This window comes from Sorex fumeus, unplaced genomic scaffold, assembly GCF_029834395.1.
Source record: "Sorex fumeus unplaced genomic scaffold, SorFum_2.1 ptg000006l, whole genome shotgun sequence".
NCBI classification, from domain to species: Eukaryota; Metazoa; Chordata; class Mammalia; order Eulipotyphla; family Soricidae; genus Sorex; species Sorex fumeus.
In genome coordinates, this window is record NW_026606063.1 from 27,568,894 (window position 1) to 27,590,010 (window position 21,117).

The window sequence follows — 21,117 nt, forward strand, 5'->3', positions numbered from 1 at the left end:
GAGCAGAGCCAGGGGTAATGTCCCTGACCACTGCTGGGTGTAGCCCCCAAACCAAAATAAATAATAGACTAAAATAAAATTTGACCATGTGACAGTAGGGACTGGGATATGATAGAGCACTTGACTTGAGTGTGTAAGGCCCAGCGGGGTTGACCTCTAGTGCGATACAAAAAAAAAAAAAAAAGCCAAGAAAACCAAAGGGCCAGAGAAAGTACAGTGAGAGGGTACTTAATTTTGCACATACCTGACCCAGATTTGATCTCTTGATCACATAGGGTCCCCCCAGCCCCGCCAGCTGATCCCTGAGCACAGAGTCAGGAGTAAGCCCTGAGTACTGCCGGGTGTGACCCTCAAAAGACAAAGCAAAAAGTAGAAACACTGAAACAGCAAAAGTTCAGTGTGGATTATAAACCTTAACTCTTTGACCTAAGAATCACTCATGTAAAAGTGGGTCTCAGATTTTGGAGAAGGAAGGATTCTGACCTCTCGGGCCTTGGTTTGGTTATAAAATGATACTCATGGAGCAGTGTTATTAATAGTAGCCTTTTTTTAGGGTCAGTCTCCCAGTGATAGTGTTGAATGGCGTAAACTTTCAGGAGTGCCGTTTCTGGGAAAGCACTTGTGTGGGGCGGTGGGCTGACTTGACGTGTGTCAGAGGCACACCTTTCAGTTCTGCGTCATTCGTATTACCTGGTGGTCATTGTGGCATTTGACACAACCGCTGCATCTAAGCATATTAAATATTTGTAAAGCACTTGATCATGACATGCACCATTTGGAACTTTCACAGGGAAGTTTTTGGCAGACAACATCGTGGGTTCTGTGTTGGTTTTCTCCTTGATATTTTGGATCCCTTTCAGCATTCTTGTCCACTGTGTGGTAAGTCACCAGTTTTTAAGTAATGAAACATTCTTTTGCTATTTTTAAGCCTAGGACATGGTGCAGTGGTAGAGTACAGACCTTTAATATGCATGCACCAGTATGATCTTTGGCACCACAAACAGATTTTTAAAAAAGTAGTTGCCGCCATTTACACAACAGTTGGAAAAGATACATTTGTAGCAAAGTCTACCTCTTATTTTTCAGTAAAATACCTTTCTCTGTGAATAAATATAGTGTATAAGAGCTTAATAGTCTGAAAAGAATTGCATATTTTGTCTATGTTTTATGCTTAGGTATAATTTTTGAGAAATTTTGTACTTCTGAGCATAAACAGGGGCAGGAGATAATACAAAGGCTTGGAACACATACGTGGCATACCTGGCGTAGGGTCCTAGTTTAATTCATGGTACTGTATTACCTTTGGTGCCCCATTGGTGGGGAAGCCAGCCCCCTCACCCTAGTCCCTAGGCACAGCAAACATTTTCACTAGATTTGTGCAGTATCTCTGATGCATGAAGCTTCTGAAGAACAGACATTTTAGGGCTTGAGCTCTGAAGGTTGGTGTGTAAGATTTACATATAGAACACTTGGGTTTGATCCTTGGCACCAGGTGCTACCAGCGCACTGCTGGGAGTAGTCCCTGAAGATGTGTTTCCTGCACTGTATAGATTCGTACACCATATAGATTAACATTTTATAAGGGGCTTTTCCAGCCATAATGTCTTTCCAAGCAGAGTGATTTTCATTGATAATGAGGAACAGCTTACAGTTGAGCTTTGTCTGAGAAACACAGATAATTAGAATCCTGGCACTCTTAAGAAGCGTTTTCATTGACTTGCTGGCGACCATCCCTCAGAGCACTCCTCCTCTTCCTGGTGAACAAATGGAGGTGGAGGGAGCTCTGGGCAGCAGCTCTGTTACAACAAAACTGTTTTACTGGTGTGTGTGTGTGGGGGGGGGGGGGGGCAGCACTGACTGAAGGGCAGCAGGGACCACCCGCCTGCGTGCTTTTCCTTGAGAGTTGCAATGACTGCTTCTAGCGGAAGTTACCCTCATGGAGGGAGGGGCCTGGGCTTTGATTTCTGACTAAAGTCCCTGATAGGGGAGGGCAGTGGATTGCTTTTGACCATAGAAATACTGTCAGGGAAACGAACAGAAATCAGACGAGTGGGTTTGGCCTCCTGTCTTGCACATTGTCATCTGCATGTTACATGTTGGCTATAGGGGATTGCGGACATCGGGCGCAACTTTGAATTCATCCTTCTTTAGAAATATGGCTTAAGGACTTGTGACCTAGTTCCCAAGAGTTTGGGCTGCATAAACCCTGGAAATAGTTGACAAGAGTTGTAGGGTTGTGGTGGGTGGGCAGTGTGAGACAAGTGCCAAATGAGATGCGAACACAGCCCGTACTGCTCAGTGATGCCCTGTGTGCCCGGGGTCGGGCCTGGTTCTGACCACAGTGGACACACAGGGCCTTTGTTCTACTGCCCACAGGGGAGATATCACTCAAAAAAAAAAATGCCTATTTCTGAACTTAAGACCACGGAAACACTTGTAGGCTGATGACTGAATTGTTAGCAGCTTATGTAAGAAACTCATTTTCTATTGAGCATGCTGCACATTCTACAACTCTAGTTCTAAATGTATTCTCCACGTGATATTCCAAATAGTTTAGAAGAACTGACTGTGATTTTGTTTGTGGGAGTAACGCCTCTTTTTTTGGCTTCTTTCTTTTCTAGGATAAGAAACTAGACAAGCAGTATGAATCCCTCTCTCTCTTTCACCCCAGTGTAAGTACCCCAAATGAAAGAAGTCATTTTTCTGTGGTTACTCTGGGGCCTTGTGAAGCAGATCTTAAGTTGGCCACCTTGAACCCTTAGTTTTTCCAGCCATGCTTTCTTTGTCTTGCTGGCAACAGTCCCGAAGGGGCTGGAGGGTGAACCCCTGACCGTGGCAGATAGGTAACAGGCGCTGTGTGGAGGGCAGAGGGGGTTCTGTGGCCCCTGCCTTCCCTCCAGTCAGAGATGATGAGCTGCTCAGCAGTGGCGTCCTTTGTATAGTGAGATCTTTTCCTGATTCGGTTTTTGGTTCTTGGGAGTTCTCTTTTGGGTCCTTAAGCAGAAAAGTGTTGGGAGCCTTAGAGGGAAAGGTCGCCGTGCCCTTTGGTGAATAAGGTTGGACCTATTTCATTGTCTTCTGTCTTTCCAGAATGTGGAAATGCTAAGCAGCATGGACTCTGCTTCGGTTCGCATCATCAAGCCCTTTCCTGCTCCCCAGACTCCAGGCCGGCTACAGTCCACCCCTGTGATGCCTCCAGTGCCTGCGGCTCCAAAACTGGACCACCAGCGAATGGACACCATCCAGGAAGACCCCAGCACAGACTCGCATGTGGATGAGGACGGCTTTGAGAAGGACCCCTTCCCCAGTAGCAGCGCAGCTGCCAAGTCCTTCGAGGATCTCACAGAACGGCCAGTCACCCGGAGCGACAAGGCCTCATCCTTTAAGTTACAGCGTCAGAATCGTGTTGACAGCAAAGAGACAGAGTGCTAGCTTAGGGGCTGACGCGTAGAGTGCCTGTACGAGTGTGCAAACTATTTTTATAGCTTTGGCCTAAAATCACTGCATATATTTTGTGAAGACTTGGCAGAAGAAAGGAAATAACTCCCCAGCAGATGCTGGTCATGTGTTTGGACTTCTTTCCTTCATGTACAAAAGTACCACGTGGTTAGTCCCTCTCCTTTTGATGGAAGGGGAATCTAGCTTATTTTGAAGCTTTCAGGTTTTAGTTTTTCTTTTTGGTTTGATCTTTAAAATATCCTTCAACCTGTGGTGCAAAAGCAAAATATAGCTGGATTAGGTAATGAATATTTACATTTTTGTAAATCAGCTTTTATATTGGTTACAGCACTGATTAGGGAGATAATCAATTTTTTTTATACACTGTAATGATCATTGAATATAATGAGGCATTTAGCAGCTACTTGGTGAGGGCAACTGGAACACAGGATTTTTTTTTTTTCTTTTTGCCTTCAAGCAAAAGACAAAGGAGATAAAATCAAGTTATTATCTCCAAAATTTCTTGGTATTACGTAGAGCTCTTAGCAGGGAGTATTACACATCTAAACTTAAAAATAACTTGGGTTATGATGTCCTCCTAATTCTAAAACAGTGTAGCTTATCATGAAGGTCAAATAGTGCGATTGTGTTTACGGAATCGTACGAAGTGTTCAAGGCTCCTTAACTTGCAGAGCCGTTTGTGTATGTTTTTTCAGTCTTTTCATGCGTCTTACACTGTTTCCATGCTCTTTTTAAGAGTGTGGCTGCATCATTTTAAGCAGTGGACAGAAAGGGAGCATGGCCTCCCTTGGGCCCGAGTGTCTGTGCCTTATTGAACCGGTACTTTAATCCTTTGTCTGGACCTACAACAGGACTCATGCATTACTTCTTGCTTTAGTGCTTCAAGATTTTGGACATTATATTTACTGTGTGAAGGATAAGAATCATCAGATTGAATTCTTGTTTCCTTAAAGTCACAGTTAAAACTCTCTCCCCGCCCCACGCCTGCTCCCCCCCTCGACTAAAATGTGCTCATCAGCCAACATTTTAACAGACAACTTGTAAACTCTGAGGGCAAATAACTGAACCTGTGACGAATTGTATTTTTTCCAAGGACGTTTGTTACGCAGATACCTGTTACACTAATACTTGAACCTGCACCTTGTGGTATTTGCTACTTTTAACTAGCCATGATAGTCTTATATTTTAGTTACACTTTTGGAATCTGATAGAGGTGAATGGGTGTGTGGGTGTATGTATGAGAGTGAAGCAATTCCCTTCTGAATGTAAGAAAACCTTTTTTTTTTTTTTATAAAATTGTGACTTTTTAAAAAACAAAACACTTCTTTACTTTTTTTTTTCCACTTAGAGGATTGGCAGGCTGCTCAGGGTATATTTTGTAGCTGTGGCACTGATGACACCTGCATCCATCAATAAATGTTTAATATCAAAACTTTGCTGAAAAACACTAATGATTTTATTAGTCTTGGTGACAGATGCCAGTGTTTTTGATCCAGGGTAAGAAGATTTTCTTGATCTCTTAGTCAAGATCTTTGTGCATCGAAGGTTAAGCCTGCCAACAAGGAGAATCAGAACCAGACATGGCTTGCTTCGACTAATGGTCCCCATCTCCCAGGAGACTGAGTTCCGGTTTAGCTTCTGCTACATCCCGCCAGTAAGGGAGCAGCAATGGCAGGGAAGAGACTTTCTTCTCTATCAAAGGCCAAAGATGGGAGAACAAAAACTCATTTCCCTTTGGTGACAAATGTAGTCCATCTGACAAGTAGGATGAAAAGTCCTGCAAGGAGAGAGAACACAGAGGCAGCAAGAGTCAGCGCTCACCATGGCTGCAGACACAGCACGTCCTGATGCTCAGACATAGTCGAGCATGCAGCCTCCCCGTGGAGAGCTGTGGACTGTCTGAATGTTACACACTAAAACCTCACATCACTCAAGTGCCTTTAGGTCATTAGTAGAAAAAAAAAAGGCTGAGTGATTCTGATGTATTAATGTCAACAAAATGGTGGAAAAAGGCTCAGTACCTAGAGCATTAACAGGGTTCCCCCCTTCCTTTTTTGGGGGGTGGGGGAGGGAAGAAGGGGACTTGAGTTACACTTCATAGCATGTGGGGGAACAAACGAGTTGGCTCCATGCAAGGCAAGTGCCTTAACCATCTCTCCAGAAGCCCCTCAATAGTAGTTTTAACTTAGACTGTTAGGTGGGAAGTTTCAGCCACCCTGCCTAGAGAAACAACAGCGGCAATACCAGTCCATGTCCTGACTAGTGACATTTTCCATCAGAGCCATTTTTCCTGTGGGGAATGATCTACAGTGCCTCTACATCCTTATCAGAACCTACAGTGGCTGGGGCCACAGCAGTAGTACAGCAGGGTAGGGCGTTTGCTGGCATTGCAAACATGGTCATATGTGGCTGACCCGGGTTCGATGATCTGTATCCCATATGGCCCAGTGCCCCTGCAAAAGCCAGGTAGTTATTGGTTTTATACAAGGGATCCAAAACTCCAATGGGACTTCTTATTTTCTTTATCAGTGATCTCTAAGGAAGACCCTCCCAGTTCTAGAGTATTCCTGTTAAATCTACAGGACTATGTAAGAGCACTCGCCCAGTGGCTTGCAATTTCTTTTCTAGCAGCATCACTCTCTAAAGTCATCTCAGGTGGAAGCTGAACTCAAGTGAGCACACTCTCTGCATGTCCCCTTCAGCATTCCTGCTGCCAGGCCCCCACCACAGGGTCTAGTGGGTTCAAAGGGGAACAAAACATCCATTTCTCTGCTGAGATAGTGGGGCCTGTGTCAGTATGAGGAAGTAGGAGGACGCCCTGGGTTTGAGCTCCAGCAAAATAAAACACCTGCTAAGCTCAGTGGCTGACGCATTCAGTGTGGGATCAGCTTTTTACCTGTTAAATCTAAGGGGACTATCTATGTAAGAGCAGCTCTTCTGAAGGGGCTTTCTGGCTATAAAACAGTTTATCTCAATATAAATCTTGGTTCCGAGACATAGCTCAAAGGGCTGAGTGTATGCAGGAAGCCCAAATTCAATCCCTGCCATCAGTGGGTCATTTGTGTACTTGTCATGTGCCCCTAGAATCTTAAGTTAAATTGTTTTTGTCTGTTTTTGGGGTGACACTTAACGGTCTTTAGGGCTTTCTCCTGGCGGGGCTTGGGAAACCATAACTGTGCTCATGCCTTATTATAAAAGAATCTGCCCTCCACGGGTGTTTTTTGGTTACACTAAGCAGGGCTCAAGGGGGACACTATGGGGTGCCAGGAACTGAACCTGGGTGGGTCTGCTGCATGCAAGGCAAATGCCCTACCTGCTGTAATATCGTTCTGGCCCCCATCAATAATTTTTAAAATAGAGGCCATTTATTTCACGGTATATGTTTAAGGGGGTTCCCAGAGGATGTCACACAGGAATTTAGGAACCAAGCCCACGGCACTGAGCCATTTCTGAGTAACCCTCACCTCCTAGAAGAACTAAGCCTGCCACCCTACTGTACCTGACTCTCCTTCTGCATCAGTGTCCACAAGTCAACTGCATCAGTACCATAGTCTTGGGCTACTTGTAAACAGGCACTAGCATATTCTCCAACTACGGAGTTTAGGCGATTCAATTTGCAACCTGTTGGGGAAAAAAAAATTCACGTGTCAACTGACAGAAGGAAGTGCTGGTTCTTGAGAAATTATCCTAGCAGAGAGGTTTCCTGCTCTGGTGAACAGACATATCTTCAGGGACCTCACCTGGCTCAGCAATGGAGAACATGGGGTCCTATATGTTACTTGCAATGGCATCAAACCAAGGGAGCCATCAGTGGTACTCATGGGCCCCTGAGGGGCCAAGCAGGATACTCAACAGCCATACAGAAAGGCCCAGGGGAGCCAGTCTACTTGGCCAAAGTGCATGCCAGAAGTGAATGGAGCCAGGTGGGTGACCTCTAAGGGACATGCTAGTGGTCCAATTTCGGAGCCGTGGGCACAGAAGGCATTGCAGGAGGCTGGTCCTGGGGTCTCAGGCATGACACAAAGGAGGCTGATAATCTTTCTCACACAATTTCTACTCACTGACTGATGCGGGCTCGGGCAGCTTGGTGCAAGTGTGAGGCTGAGAGTTTGATCCCCCACCCTGCCCCACACACCTGGTGCAGGTGTGGCAGTACTCCTGTTAAGGACGCCAGCACCCCCACAAAAGTGTGCACTCCCAGGCAAGCATGGAGGTAAGCACCATAATCAATCAGCACACCGAAAAGAAAAGGGCAATTAGAAAATCAAATGGAAGAAAAGGGCAATTAGAAAATTTAAAACACTGACCGCTAAGGGGCCCCAGACCCGAGGCTGTGTACCTTGCATGCGACACTCCTTTTCCCATGCGGTCTCACAGAGTGGGGGTGGCGTAATGAGAATGATCCTGCTCTTGGGAATATCCATGGACTTCAGGTACTGCACTATGCTCTTTAGATTCTCAGTGTACTCATCCAGGGGGATGTGCTGCTTGGGGTTCTCCTCTGTTCAGAAAGAAATTGACAGTTGAGCCCAACTGCTGATTTACTGTTAAGTGGTAAGAATTAGGGTCAGTCAACGCTCACAGATGTTTAGGACTCATAGTATTCCTAGAAACTGTTCAGCACTGAGGACAGAAAAAGGTGAACTGATTTAAGTCATCTTTAGAGGCTCCTGTACATGCTCTTACCCTGTTCCTTCAGGGGGCCATCCAACTGGGTGGAATTTGGGGGAAGAGTGAGCCCAGTTCTATCCTGACTCAGCGGCTGATCATCCACGTGGTCTGGATAAATACCCCTCTTTTCTGTACTCATTTCCACATTGATGAAATGATGACATGGGATCTAGCTCACACAATTGTTGAGTGTGTAAAGCTCAGGGCAAGGTGCCTGCCACAGATGGGCCACTCAACAGGTAGGTACCTCTGCCACTGCTAAGACCTGACTGTTGTTTTTTTTGCTTTTTGGGTCACACCTCGCGACGCTCAGGAGTATTACTCATGGCGGTGCTCGGGAGACCATATGGAATGCTAGGAATCGAATCCGGGTCGGCGCGTGCATGGCAAATGCCCTACCCGCTGTATCATCACTCCAGCCCCCAAGACTGAATGTTGTTGGGGATCACACATGTACCAAGGCTCACTGCAGGCCTTCTACAAACAACAGTACTTAGAGGGGAAAATAACTCCTGATACTGCTGCCAGAGCTAAGCACTGCTGGCACTTGGATACATTTTCTAGTCTTCTATCTAGATATGTACACCTAGAATTTTATCCCACAGAGGAGCATTTGAGTCCATAAGTAATCTTCAAAAAATTCTTACAGGGCCAGACATAGTACAGGAGGTTAGGCATTTGCCTTGCATGCAGCTGAGCCAAGCCGCAACTCTGATTCAAATCACCAGCATTATATATTTGCTTTATGCAATTATAAGAAATAATGCAGAGATCTGTACATATATCCCTGCCTGCACTGCTGAGGATTTCTGATGGCTGGAATGCTAGGGGAGGGCTAATTGCTTTCCAGAAAGATTACGGCATGTCTTCCTCACTGTGTCAGAGTGCATCTATCACATTTTATGTTTGCCAGCTTTTACTACTTGTGTTACTGCTTCAAGCTGCTGCTGTCTTTGAGAACCGTACAACCACATTCTTGGGGCGCTGCATATGCCTCAGTGACCAGCTCTGTATGCATGAGGGTTGCTTCTCGGCTGCCCAGAGGCACTGCCACTGCGACCACAGCACTAAAATGCGCAAGCACCACAAACAAATGTGTCACAGGAACCAAACAGGGCAAGAGGAGGAAAAGCCAAACAATTCCTTGTTCTACTTGGCAATTTTGGCTGTTTCCACGTATCTTTCAACACTTCTGTGAACTACCTGTTGCTACCTTGCCTACTTTTCTATTGGATTCAGTGTTATTATCCTCCCTTAATTCTGTGCACCTGATGTGGTTACACACACACTTGGTACTCCATGGGTCACACTTCCTTAGCTTCAGGACTGCTATGCTCGCTGAGGTCACAACACTTTAGTGCCGCTGCTCACAGACCTGGCTCTACTGGAACCAGAACTAACCTTTGGCACCTGGGGTTTCAGACTGCCGGGCTCCCAGGACTGTATTTCACACACAGGCCATACCAGGGATTCAATTCACGGCTTCAGGCTTGCAAGGCTTTAAGTGCTGAACCACGTTCCAGTGCCCGTGCTGCTAAAGGGAAGGGGTCAGGCCACTCTTGATGGTGCTTAGGAGTCACTTGTAGCACTGAAGTGTCAGTGGGTGGCTGCATGCAAGGCAAGTGTTGGTAACCCAACTTTCCAAATGAAAGATTGACTTCCCCTCCTTGATTCTGTGCCGGGCTCTCAGCGCTGAAAGGGAAGAGTAGCCTGCACATGGCCTGTGGCCTCAAGTCACAGTCCTACTCCTTCCTCAAGTCACAATCCCACTTCCAGAAGCACAGGACCTAACCCCAGCTTCTATGGCCCAAGGTCAGGCAGTGCTGCTGACAACTAAAGACAAGCATCAGAAACTCAGCACTCATGGACTCTCAGATAGACAAATGTCAGCTCTGCCAACAACCTCCCCACCGCCAACCCCCAAATAGGTCAGTCAGGAATAAAACTAATACAAAGCAAGAAACAGTACAGTGGGAACGCAGGACAGAACTCAGAAATTTGGTAAAACTTGACTAAGAGGTAAACAGTTGAAAAAAGTCTTGTAACATATAATGATGAAAAGTGATCTGAAAAACCACGAAAGAGTTTTTACCTTTTAGTGCGCTGTCATTGGCACCAAAGAAAACCGTTACTGCTACTGGGTTGTCCAAACTGTTCCCCTTCCTGATTAGTCTTGGAAGGATAATTTTGGCCCATCTGGTATTGTAACCTGAAAATCCACGATTCAGAACATCACATTTTCTGAAATGAAAAGTTATTGAAAAGGAAAAAATGAATTCTGGGCCAAGAGCTGTTTGGCCCCTGCAGTTTTCTGCAACTGTAGGACCCCTTTGGCGACTGCTCTCCAGGCTGGCCATGCACAGGGTTCTAGTCCTATCCAGCTTCCCCTGCAGGAGCGGAGATGCGGAAGCCGGGCCCCTTCTGGCTCCCAGACTCAGGTGACCCACTCCTACTTGGGGTCTGCACTCCCCAGTTTCATGCACGGTCAGATGCAGTTGACCATAGAATCGTACCACTAAAAGACTGGAATTTAAAAGGTAACTGGTTTAATCTGGGGTAAGGATATTTATGTACATCTTAAAACATTTCTACGTATTTATGCAGAAGTAAACTTTCTCATGGATAATTTTATCAGTTTAAAACAAAACTTTCTCATGGACAATTTTATCAGTTTTTGGTACAGAGCACATAGCTCTTGCCCTCCGAGCCTCATGTTAACTTATGTGTAAGTTTGGCAAACAAGTCACCCAATTTTTTTTTGTCTTGTTACTTTATTATTCTTGTGTGTGTGTGTGGTGTTGGGAACTGAACCCAAGGCCTCATATATGCGAGGGGTTTGCTTTACCACTGAACTGTGTCAGTGCTGATACGTCAGCACCCAGAGCTTCAATCCAGTTACTTGAGTGAATGTCTTGGTTGTTTCAGTTCATTAATGCCAGTCCTTACTTTTTACTTACAAATATATGATTTGAACTGAGAAGCAGCTCAAACTGCTATAGCATTTTACCTGTGGGAGATGTGGATATGATCCCCAGCACTCAAGGCTGCTGGTTCCTGAGCACTGACCCAGGATAACCCTCCTCCCCCCCGCCCCCCCCCCCCCAAGCACTGCAGGTCTGGTCCAAAAAGAACAAAATAATTCACAACATCATGTCATCATCTGATATGAAAAATTATGGATTTTGAAGCTTTGGATTGGGCTGGAGCGATAGCACAGCAGGTAGGGCGTTTGCCTTGCATGCAGCCAACATGGCCGACCCGAGTTTGATTCCTCTGCCCCTCTTGGAGAGCCGGGCAAGCTACCGAGAGTATCTTGCCCGCACGGCAGAGCCTGGCAAGCTCCCCGTGATGTATTTGATATGCCAAACACAGTAACAACAAAGTCTCTAATGGAGACGTTACTGGGCCCACTCGAGCAAATCGATGAATAATGGGAGGACAGTGACAGTGAAGCTCTGGATTAAACTGGACAACATGATTAAACTGCTGGACACATCATATACAAGACAGTCCTATCTTCTACTTTTACTTTGATCACATTTGGTGATGTTCAGGGGTAGCTCCGAGAGCTTCTTGGGGGACAATGTTGAGCTGGGTATCAAATCCAACAAGTCTCCAGCAAGCACAGCACGTGCTCTAGCCTCCTTAATTTCCTCTCCAGTCCCATATTTTAAATAAGATGGTAAAATTTTATGACCTGAGGTTAGCTTTTGAAAAAACCATTAGTGTAGGGCAGCATATGACTAAGGCTGTATGGTCCCAAAGATATTCCAAGGGGGCCAGAGGTGAAAATCACATAAACGAAAGACCACGGTGTTTGTTACTTATAAAATACTTGTCATTTTCTTTTCAAGTCTTTCTTTTGGTTTTTGGGCCACAGCCGGCGATGCTCAGTGGTTATTCCTGGTGGTGCTTGGGGAATCACATGGGATGCTGGTGATCAAACCCAGGCTGGCTACATGCAACGTAAACACAGTACAATCACTGTCTGACCCTACTTTTCAACTTGGATTTGGGAGCTTCCCCTCTAAATGACTTCCTTAGCTTATATGTAAGTTTGACAAATAAGTCACCAAAATCCTATTTTGTCTTGTTATTTTATTTATTTTTGGTGGTGTTGGGAACTGGACCAAGGCCTCATATGCAAGGCTTTTGCTCTACCACTGAGCTGCGTCTTCAGCCCATCTGTCATATTTTTAGAACATTTAAAAAAAAAAATCAAAAACAGAATGCAAGTTTGGATTATTTTGCTTGAATTCCAGTGAATTCTTTGCTCATCTAAAATCATATCTATGCACAACTGATAAAGCATTTGCCTTTAGAGCCATAGCTGTATTTGGGGGGAATCTAAAATCCATATATAGTTTTCACAACTATTAGGATTCAATTTCACATGGTGGCGAAGTTGTATTTATTGGAACTTGAGTGCCAGATCACTCTCCTTTCTCCCCAAAATGACTAGGAAAGGCCAGCAAAGGTGAACCAGGGAAGAAGTTACTGTTTGAAACTGTATTATTCACTATCTTCTGAGGTGCAACTATATTTTCCATCAATAAATACATATCAATCTAGAAACTATTCTCACCTGGCCAGCTTGTCAGCCAGTGATGCTCCCCATCCACCCTGCTGGAAAGAAAACTGGAGAAAGAAAAGCCCATTACTACTTGTCTTGGGATTGGGGCAACTCCCAAACGTTTTTCTTTGCCTCCCCCCAGTTGGTTATCTTCTGGCTTTAGCCCCGTTTGATGACTGTAGCCCCGTTTCAGCTGTGCTCTGGAAATGTATGGCTTCCTTCCCCATCAACCGGATCCGGATCCCTTGCATTTTCTCCTGAGACCTAAGAATTACCCTGAAAAACTACTTTAAAAAATCTCCATGGGATTCCAGAGAGACAGAACAAAGGGTAGGAGCATGCAAGAGGCCCCCCTTTGATCCAATGCTGCATGGCCCTTTGGTATAACCCTGAACAGCCAGGTATAGCCCTGGCAGTCCCGCAAAGCTAAACGCCAGGTCTTACACTGCCATGAGTATCTGTAGGAGTGGCCCTAAGGCTCCCTGGGCACCGAAGGATAGAGCCCCTTAGGACCAAAAATTCTCTATGTGGAGTGAAATGTAAGAGAGCAAGGGCAGGCCCTTGGGTCCATCCCCTGCACAAATTTCACCCACAAACCAGCAGTGGGAGCAGCTCAAGATGACCCCAGGGGCCCCTGCCCTCAAAAAAATAAAAGTGTGTGTGTGTGAGGGGGTGGCAAGTGCTAGTATAAAGGGAGGGCACTTGTGTTGCATACAATCAACCACATTGGGTCGCTGAGCATTGCCAAGAGTGATCAAGCACTAGCAGGAAGGCAGAAGTAAGCCCTGTGCACCACTGGGTGTGGTTTGTGAAAACCAAAACAGTGCAAAGAGAGGAGCAGGGAGGGAGGGCACAGAAAGTACAGGTGCTTGAACACTAGCCTTGCTTGTAACAAGCCAGTGGTCTTCAGTCCAGCCAGGAACGAGCCTGTGAACAGCCAGATGTGCCCTCTCACCCTCATCCACGTGCAGCAGATGATGCAACAGGTCTTGGTTAGAAAACGAAGTCCACGGGGCTCACTTTTACACTGCTCAAGGAGTTCACAAGGGCAAGAGAAGGATGACCATTTGTGAAATATACATTCCCACGGAATCGCAAAAATTCTACTACAACCCGAGTTACCAATTATTGGCATGTACACAAAATCGTTTTTAGGAAGTTACGTTCGAATTTGTGAGTAGGAAGAGATTACTGAAATACATACGTATAAAAAAAAACCCAAAAGATCATAGAAAAAAATTTTTAAAAAAATATTTCCCTTTCCTCCTGAAATCAGCACGTCTCGTGAGCAGAACGAGCAACTGATCTGTTCACTTCATTTCTGGGGTTTCTCTACTCCAGATCAAGCTGCTCCAAGCATTGCTTCCAGGCTCCGGCTGTGCAGAGCGCGCGTGAAGTCTTGGCAGGCGGTCCCGGGCAAGCCCTGGGCGCTCCGGCGGTGGGGAGGGCACGAGGACGACCCCAGGCCCCGGGTGGTCACCGCACCTGCCTGCTCTCCCCGGGGCCCCACGAAAGGTGGGCGGCGGGTCGCGGCCTGGCCCCGCGGTCCCGCGTGCGGCGCGCCCGGCTGCCGGGGCGGCGGGGGTCGGCGGGCACGGCCCGGGGAGGCGTCGTACACCCCAAAGCCGAGGCCGCCCAGGACACCCGGCCTGCGAGGAGCGAGCGGCGGGTACCTGGGTGATGGAGTCTCCGAAGAGGATCACCCGCGGCCAGGACAAGGCGCTCCCGCAAGCCGCGGCTTCGCACAGCGCCATGACGCCGGCCGGGCCGGACACCTGAGGGGGGCGGGGCTTGGCAGGACCGGATATCCGGAAGGCTTGGGGGGCGGAGGCTGGCAGGACGGGCTATCCCAGCGGCGCCTGCGCAGTCGGTGCCTCTCAGCTCCCGCCGCGTCCCTTCCGGGCCGTGGGACTTCACGCGCGCTCCCAGTTTGGCTGTTGCCCGGAGGCGCGGGGCGAGGAGTCCGTCGGGTGGATGTCAGTTACCGAGGGGCAACTGCAGAACGGACCCAACGGGGTGCGGTCCGAGGACAGGCCCGGGCGGTCGGTGCCCACTGTGGGATCGAAGTCACACTGAGGCGTTTGGGCGGGTCCTTCTGCCGCCCAGGGCTAGGGAGACCACGCGGACGGCCAGCGGGGCTCTTGGCAGAAATTTGCACGCGGGCTGCGCGGGTTCGATCCCCGAGCCCGCCAGGGGGAATTCCCGCGTGCCAAGCCAGGAGTCACCCCTGAGCATCGCCGGGTGTGACACCCCCCCCCCCCCCCCCTTCACAGGAAGAGAAGCGGACTGTGGGTAGGGGATGTGAAGGGTCAGTAAAAGATCGTGGCCACAAGATAGTCTTTGTCACAACACCTGATCGCCCCTTGATTGGAAGGCGGGGAAGGGTTACTGCCGAGCTGCCACTGGGAATCAATTAGAATCTGGAGCTCTGGAGCTTTATATGCTGGGCAGAGATGATCAACACCAAAATTAAATAATAAAAATAAGTGCTGATCAGAGGGTCAGCGCATCAGCACATTTTTGACGTTCCCTAATTATTCCACAGTGCAGGTAGGATAGAGAAAACTATTCAGTTGTGGGAAGGGGTTTGGTCCTCATCGTAAATACAGAAATATGAGGATAAGTCTCTTATCTCAAGAAATCAGCTACCAGGAGAAAAAGGCATGACAGGGACCACAGGGGAAAGAATTACCGAGATTTACAGAATAGCAGAGCTGAAGAAGGTTCTAATTTAGGAGAGATTTAGAACCTCAGTTCTTAAATGTTACTTCTGGAGAGGGATTCTATAGGTGAAAGGGCATTTCTTTTCAGCTAGTCAGTGGGTAAAGCTTTGTCTTGCACACAGCTGACCTGGGCTCAATTCCCGGCACCACATACAGTCCCTTGAGCACCACCAGAAGTTCCTGAGTGCAGAATGAGAAGCAACCCTTGAAGATTGCTGGGTGTGGCCCATACTCCATCTCCCTTTGAAAGAAAATGTTTTAATACAATCTTATAAAAGGAATGTATTTCAAGTAAAAAATGTGGAATTCTGGGGCCGGAGCGATAACACAGCGGGTAGGGCATTTGCCTTGCACGTAGCCGACCTGGGTTTGATCCCCAGCATCCCATATGGTCCCCCAAGCACCGCCGGGAGTAATTCCTGAGTGCAGAGCCAGGAATAACCCCTGAGCATTGCTGAGTGTGACCCAAAAAGCCAAAAAGAAAAAAAAAAAGTGAAATTCTGCATTGACGTTTGTCAATTGAACACAGGGATGAAGTATCAGAACAGTCCAATTTTCCTTTCCCTCTCCCCAGTGGTGAGGCACGGTGAGCACTGAACCAGTCTGGGTGGCATTTGGTGGAGGCGACTTGGAAGTCAGGCCTGAGGTAACCAAGCTCCTATACAGTCCCCGAGAGGGAGTTTCTGAAGCAGATGCGAAAGAAGCCCTTAGCAGGGCTGACCTGCTGCTTATGACTGACTCATTTCTGTGACCAATTACCTGCAAATCTGAATTACATGTCAGGAGACTGAACTTAAGATTTATTCACAATTGAAACACGGCAGCAGTTGATACCTGAATGCCCTTAAAACTGAGCACAGAGAAACAACAAAAAACAACAAAATTCTGAATTTAATGTAGAGGGGCTATATAAAAATGTAAAGTATTGTTGAATTCCCAGTCACAATTTTTTGAAGGGGGCTACACCCAGTGGTGCTCAGGGGATCATACGTGGTGCCAGGGATCAAACTGGGGTCAGCCAGTGCAAGGCAAGAGCCTTAACCTACTTGCACTATCCCTCCAGCCCATACTTTTATAAACACGAAACAAGAAATTTAATATCGGAAGAAAAAAAACAAAAGGGGCTTAAAATTTGCTGATAATCTCTATACATTTAAATTCAGAACATAAAAAGATGAACAACCAGGCTTTCTTAAAAATTAAGGCCTTTTCCCCCTGGGAAAATTGCAAAAATATATGCACAGAAGCAGACCCAAAGCAATCTAAACGATGGAGGCTAGAGTGATAGTTCAGTGGGTAAGGTGCTTGTCTTGCACACAGTTGACTAGGGTTCGATTCCCAGCATCCCATATGGTCCTCCAAGCCCTCCAAGGGTCATTCCTAAGTGAAAAGCCAGGAGTAATGCCTAATGGCTGCCAGGTGTGACCCCCAAACAAACAAACTCCAAATACCCCACAAAAACCAAAAATACAAAAAACAGAACACAAAATACCCCAATCTAAAATAATGGCAGATTATCTGGCAATTCCAGAATAATATTAGCAATTTCACAGATTTCACTTATGCCCAAGTATGGAGGCTGGGGGTTGGGAATGGGGCTGAGTGGGAGGGCATGTTCCATTTGTTATATCTGACGCCCTGGGTTCCATCCCTGGCGCCACAAAAGAATACGCACACACATACACACACACAAAGCACCCCCAAACAAAACTAGGCTACCCCAGAGAAACTAATGTATTTATTTGAAGTAACAGAAATAGAGTTCAGCATTGCAAAGAGAAGACAGCTTTAACATATACAGACGGAAGTTGTCAGTGGACAGGCGTGAGGGCCTCGTAGAGTCGCTGCGCAGCCAGCTCCACCATTTCCCGGAGGGATTCGTCATCTTCACTCCCTTCCTCACATTCTACGGTCTGCAAGTGGAAGCACAAATGCGACTTTACATGAACTTCTCCCAGGAATGGCCCTGTCACCTGCACTGATCTTCAAGGACCTGAACCGTTGCACTGCACACGTGGGGGATGCGCCTGGGCGCAGATTCCTGACAGCACAGTGACTACATCTGATTAAAATGAACTTGTGGGGACAGGGGTATTTGAGCCACACCCGACGGTGCTCAGGAAGTAACCCTGGCAGTGCTTGGGAGGCCATATATGGTGCCGGGTTTGGGATCAAATCAAGGTCAGCCAAAACGTATTTGCTTTTCACCTTGCAGAAAGAACCTCTCACCTGACTTAACGACCTCCTTCTGTTCCCAAAGCACCTGAGAATAACTGCTTCCCAACTCTCACCATAATACTATAATGATTGTGCCAATATGGTAAGTGCAGTTGATACCTTAATTTTTTATTTACCTTACTTATTAGTGGGATTGGAGTGATAGCACAGAGAGTAGGGCGTTTGCCTTGCATGTGGCCGACCCGGTTGACCTGAGTTCAATTCCTCCGCCCCTCTCGAAGAGCCCGGCAAGCTACCGAGAATATCTCACCCGCACGGCAAAGCTTGGCAAGCTTCCCATGATGTATTCGATATGCCAAACACAGTAACAAGTCTCACAATGTTACTGGGCCCATGCAAGCAAATCAATGAACAACGGGAGGACAGTAACAGCAACTTACTAGCAAATCTGAATATCTTTCATGCTTATTGGCTATCTGTATTCTCCAATTAATTACATGGATATTTTTGTTTGTTTCTGTGCTCGGGGACACACCCTGAAGGGAATGCACTCAGCTCAGTGTTTGGGGGAAAACCATGCGGTACAGGGGATCAAACCCTGGGCTATTGCATGCAAAATATGTGCTCCAGTCTATTGCATTAGCCTTTCTAGCCCTGAATTGTTTTTAGCTTCTTTTTCTTTTTGCATAACACCTGGCAGTGCTCAGGGTTTATTTCTGCCATCCAAGTAGTAAACAGGCCTGACCCTGCTTAGCTTCTGAGATCAGACGAGATCAGGCGTGTTTAGTGTGGTAAGACCGTAGACTCAGTTTATTTATAGCTCTCTTCTCAGGAACCACTTCTGGTGGGACTTGTGGAGTACTGGAGATGGAACCTAGGTCGCTGTGTGCAAGGCAAACATCCTACCCTCTGTACTATATCTGGTTCCTTAGGTTTTGTGATCAAATCAGGTGTCTTCTCAAGGAATCTAAGTAGTCATAAACTACAAAATTTAAAGCATATGTTGTTACTGGACAGCTATTCTAATCTTCAAAAATAACTCTGGGGCTGGAGAACGAGGACAGAAGTGAAGGCACAGGCCTTGCAGATGGCGGATACCCAGCACCACATGGTCCCTGAGGATTGCCAGGTGCAGGCCTGGAGGCCCCTGAGCAATACTGGTATGTGCGCAAACACACACACACACACACACGCACGCACGCACGCACGCACGCACACACACATGGCATCACATCATCAGGCCCTCAGATTGAACCCCCTATCCCTCCCTAAACACACACACAAACACATTGGGAATCGCATCCTCACTCAAACCCCAAGATTGAGCTGCAACCCCCTCCCCTGACACAAACAAACAAACCCCAAAAACAAACCCAAATGTTTACTGTGCAGCAACATGGGAAAAACGTGACAAAATGAGACAATACAAAGATGAAAAACCTCAGATATAATAATACAAGTCCAACACTGTAGGAGAAATCTGGAAGAAAAATGTCAAAATGTAAAAGCTACTTTTAGAATGGGATTATGGTTATTTTTGTCTGTACTTCCCAAATGACTTGAAATGTAGGACAAAAAGCTCCATACCCGAGTCTCCAAGTTTATATTCGCAGTTTTTCCATCCACAGTGACACCAAGAATAGCACCATCTTTTACACTCACACAATCTTCTCCAAATATGTCCCTGAAGAAAAAGATGAGATAATAGAGGGAAAACATGTAAAAAACCCTTTACATATCTGAGGGAATGGGATGCTGGGAATTGAACCCGGGCTGGCTGCATGCAAGGCAAACGCCCTACCCGCTGTGCTATCACTCCAGCCCCTCTAAAGAATCTTAAAAAGTACAACTTTAAGAAACAACATATTATGAAACGAGATTTCTTATAACTGTTGTCTTCCTCAAGGTCAGCAGGGATTGAATTTCTTTTTCATCAATATTCTACCTAAGTAACATTGAACAGAATGGCATTGTTTGAGAACCTGCAAGACTACTTTTTTTTTTTTCTTTTGATTTTGGACTACACCCCAGTGTGCTCAGGGCTTACTCCTGGCCCTGTGTTCAGGATTACTCTTGGTGGGGCTTGAGGGACCATATGAGGTGCTGAGTTCAGCAATGCTTTTATCCCAGTTCAGGTATCCAGACGGAACTGCCTTCCAAAATCACTGGCTGTCTGCTCCATTCATTTATTTGATTATTTGTATATTGCTCTTGGGCCACACCCAGTGATGCTCAGGGTGTGGGTCTACCCTCAGGGATAACTCCTGCTTGGGGGACAATATGGGATGCTGGGATCAAACCTAGGTCGACCCTATACAAAGCCTTATCCGCTGTATTAGCGCTCTGGACCCTGTCTGTTCCTTTAAATCAATTCAGATGCCTCCTTTGAGTTAAACTTGTATTTACTGGGCATTGCCTATGTCCCAGGTGCTATGTCCAGTGTTGGGGATATGGAAACCACTAAGATACTACCTCTGGCATCGAGGAACTACAATTTAGTCACTAATCTTCACATTTATCCCTATCAGTTATACAGACATTCACAACAGCAATTCAGAACTGCGTCCAACAAGCTGGATGCAGGCCAGACAAGGCGGTCAGTCAAGCGATCCTTAGCACCTCTGGCAGCACTCAGGTGCGGGGCAGTTTTCAGCCATTTATTCTTTTGGGGAAACAGAATTTATTCCTGCACAGTCCTAAGATATAAACACGTGGAGTAAGAAGCTGCTTGTTTATTAATTTATGGTTTTGGGCCAAATCCAGCGGTGCTCAGGGCTTACTCCTGGCTCTGTGCTCAAGGGACCATCTATAGTGCCAAAGATTCGAACTGGGGTTGGCCGCATGCAAGGCAAGAGTCTTAGCTCTTATATCGTCTCTCGGGCCCAGCCGTGCTGTTTAGTTTGGGGAGTGAAACTAAGGCTGTTGCTGACTGTGAATGCCAGCCCTGTGAGCCATCCGCTGGGTCCTGGGAGGGATGCTTCAGATGACAGCACCAAGGGCTGTGCGAGAGCTTCACGGGGACACTCCCACTGACAGCCTGTTTTCCCCTTCCTGAAAGCAGAATGGCTGCTTACAAAGAGCTGTCAGGGTGCAAATTTGAGGAAAGAAACATCAGCATAAAACTGTCCAAGTACACAGGGCATCTTATTTGAGAGATTACTATCCAGGGCAATTGTACTAGAGGATCAAATTATAAAAGCTAAATTCAAATGCTTTACCTGGCCTCCTTTTGGGGTATAACACATAGCATAAACTGTAGTTCTGTGCTAGGAAACTTGTAATATGGCTATCTGAAAAACCATCGTAAAAATCAATCAAGGAAAGGATTAAGGTTCAACAGCTAGTGTTCAGAAAAGTGCAGATTTTTTTTTGGGGGGGGGGAGTTGTGGGGAGTTAGGGCACACTTCCACTGGTGCTCAGGGTGACTGTAGTATCAAGGTAAAATTTGGGGTTCCTGTAGGCAAAGCATGGACTCTAGCCCTTTGAGCTAACTCCTAGACCCCAGAAAAGTAA

General features: G+C 46.6%; 3 protein-coding genes across 7 annotated transcripts in view; 1 reads left to right on the forward strand and 2 right to left on the reverse strand.

Annotated features, from left to right (window-relative positions):
• Positions 1-4,890, forward strand: part of ADAM17 (ADAM metallopeptidase domain 17) — a 57,256-nt gene extending 52,366 nt beyond the window's left edge. For 4 of the 5 annotated variants that reach the window (XM_056124703.1, XM_056124711.1, XM_056124718.1 and 1 more), the window contains 3 exons: positions 791-879; positions 2,622-2,672; positions 3,091-4,883. In XM_056124703.1, the coding sequence (XP_055980678.1) occupies positions 791-879; positions 2,622-2,672; positions 3,091-3,432 (482 nt within the window). In that variant the 3' untranslated portion in view covers positions 3,433-4,883. Of the gene's footprint in view, positions 1-790; positions 880-2,621; positions 2,673-3,090 lie in introns of all 5 variants that reach the window. The other variant, XM_056124700.1, reaches the window with a different exon arrangement.
• A 2-nt stretch (positions 4,891-4,892) lies between these two features.
• IAH1 (isoamyl acetate hydrolyzing esterase 1 (putative)) lies at positions 4,893-14,487 on the reverse strand. Its single transcript, XM_056124733.1, has 6 exons — positions 14,377-14,487; positions 12,716-12,768; positions 10,223-10,371; positions 7,799-7,960; positions 6,959-7,080; positions 4,893-5,236 (listed from the first exon to the last, which is right to left on the reverse strand). Exons 1-6 carry the CDS (start codon positions 14,455-14,457, stop codon positions 5,054-5,056), a joined length of 750 nt encoding a protein of 249 aa, XP_055980708.1. The 5' UTR covers positions 14,458-14,487; the 3' UTR covers positions 4,893-5,053.
• Positions 14,488-17,142: 2,655 nt separating this feature from the next.
• The window catches only part of CPSF3 (cleavage and polyadenylation specific factor 3), a 40,163-nt gene continuing 36,188 nt past the window's right edge, over positions 17,143-21,117 (reverse strand). Inside the window, exons 17-18 of the mRNA XM_056124061.1 lie at positions 19,192-19,288; positions 17,143-17,339 (exon numbers count right to left, since the gene is read on the reverse strand). Of these exons, the coding sequence (XP_055980036.1) occupies positions 17,238-17,339; positions 19,192-19,288 (199 nt within the window). The 3' untranslated portion in view covers positions 17,143-17,237. The remainder of the gene's footprint in view (positions 17,340-19,191; positions 19,289-21,117) is intronic.

Excerpts from the sequence above, each read along its gene's own strand:
- IAH1 (XM_056124733.1), bottom strand. The coding sequence starts at position 14,457 with ATGGCGCTGTGCGAAGCCGCGGCTTGCGGGAGCGCCTTGTCCTGGCCG. Across the intron at positions 12,769-14,376 it reads TCGGAGACTCCATCACCCAG|TTTTCTTTCCAGCAGGGTGG; the intron begins GTACCCGCCGCT and ends TTCTTTCTCCAG. Across the intron at positions 7,081-7,798 it reads AAAGGAGTGTCGCATGCAAG|GTTGCAAATTGAATCGCCTA; the intron begins GTACACAGCCTC and ends TTTCCCCAACAG.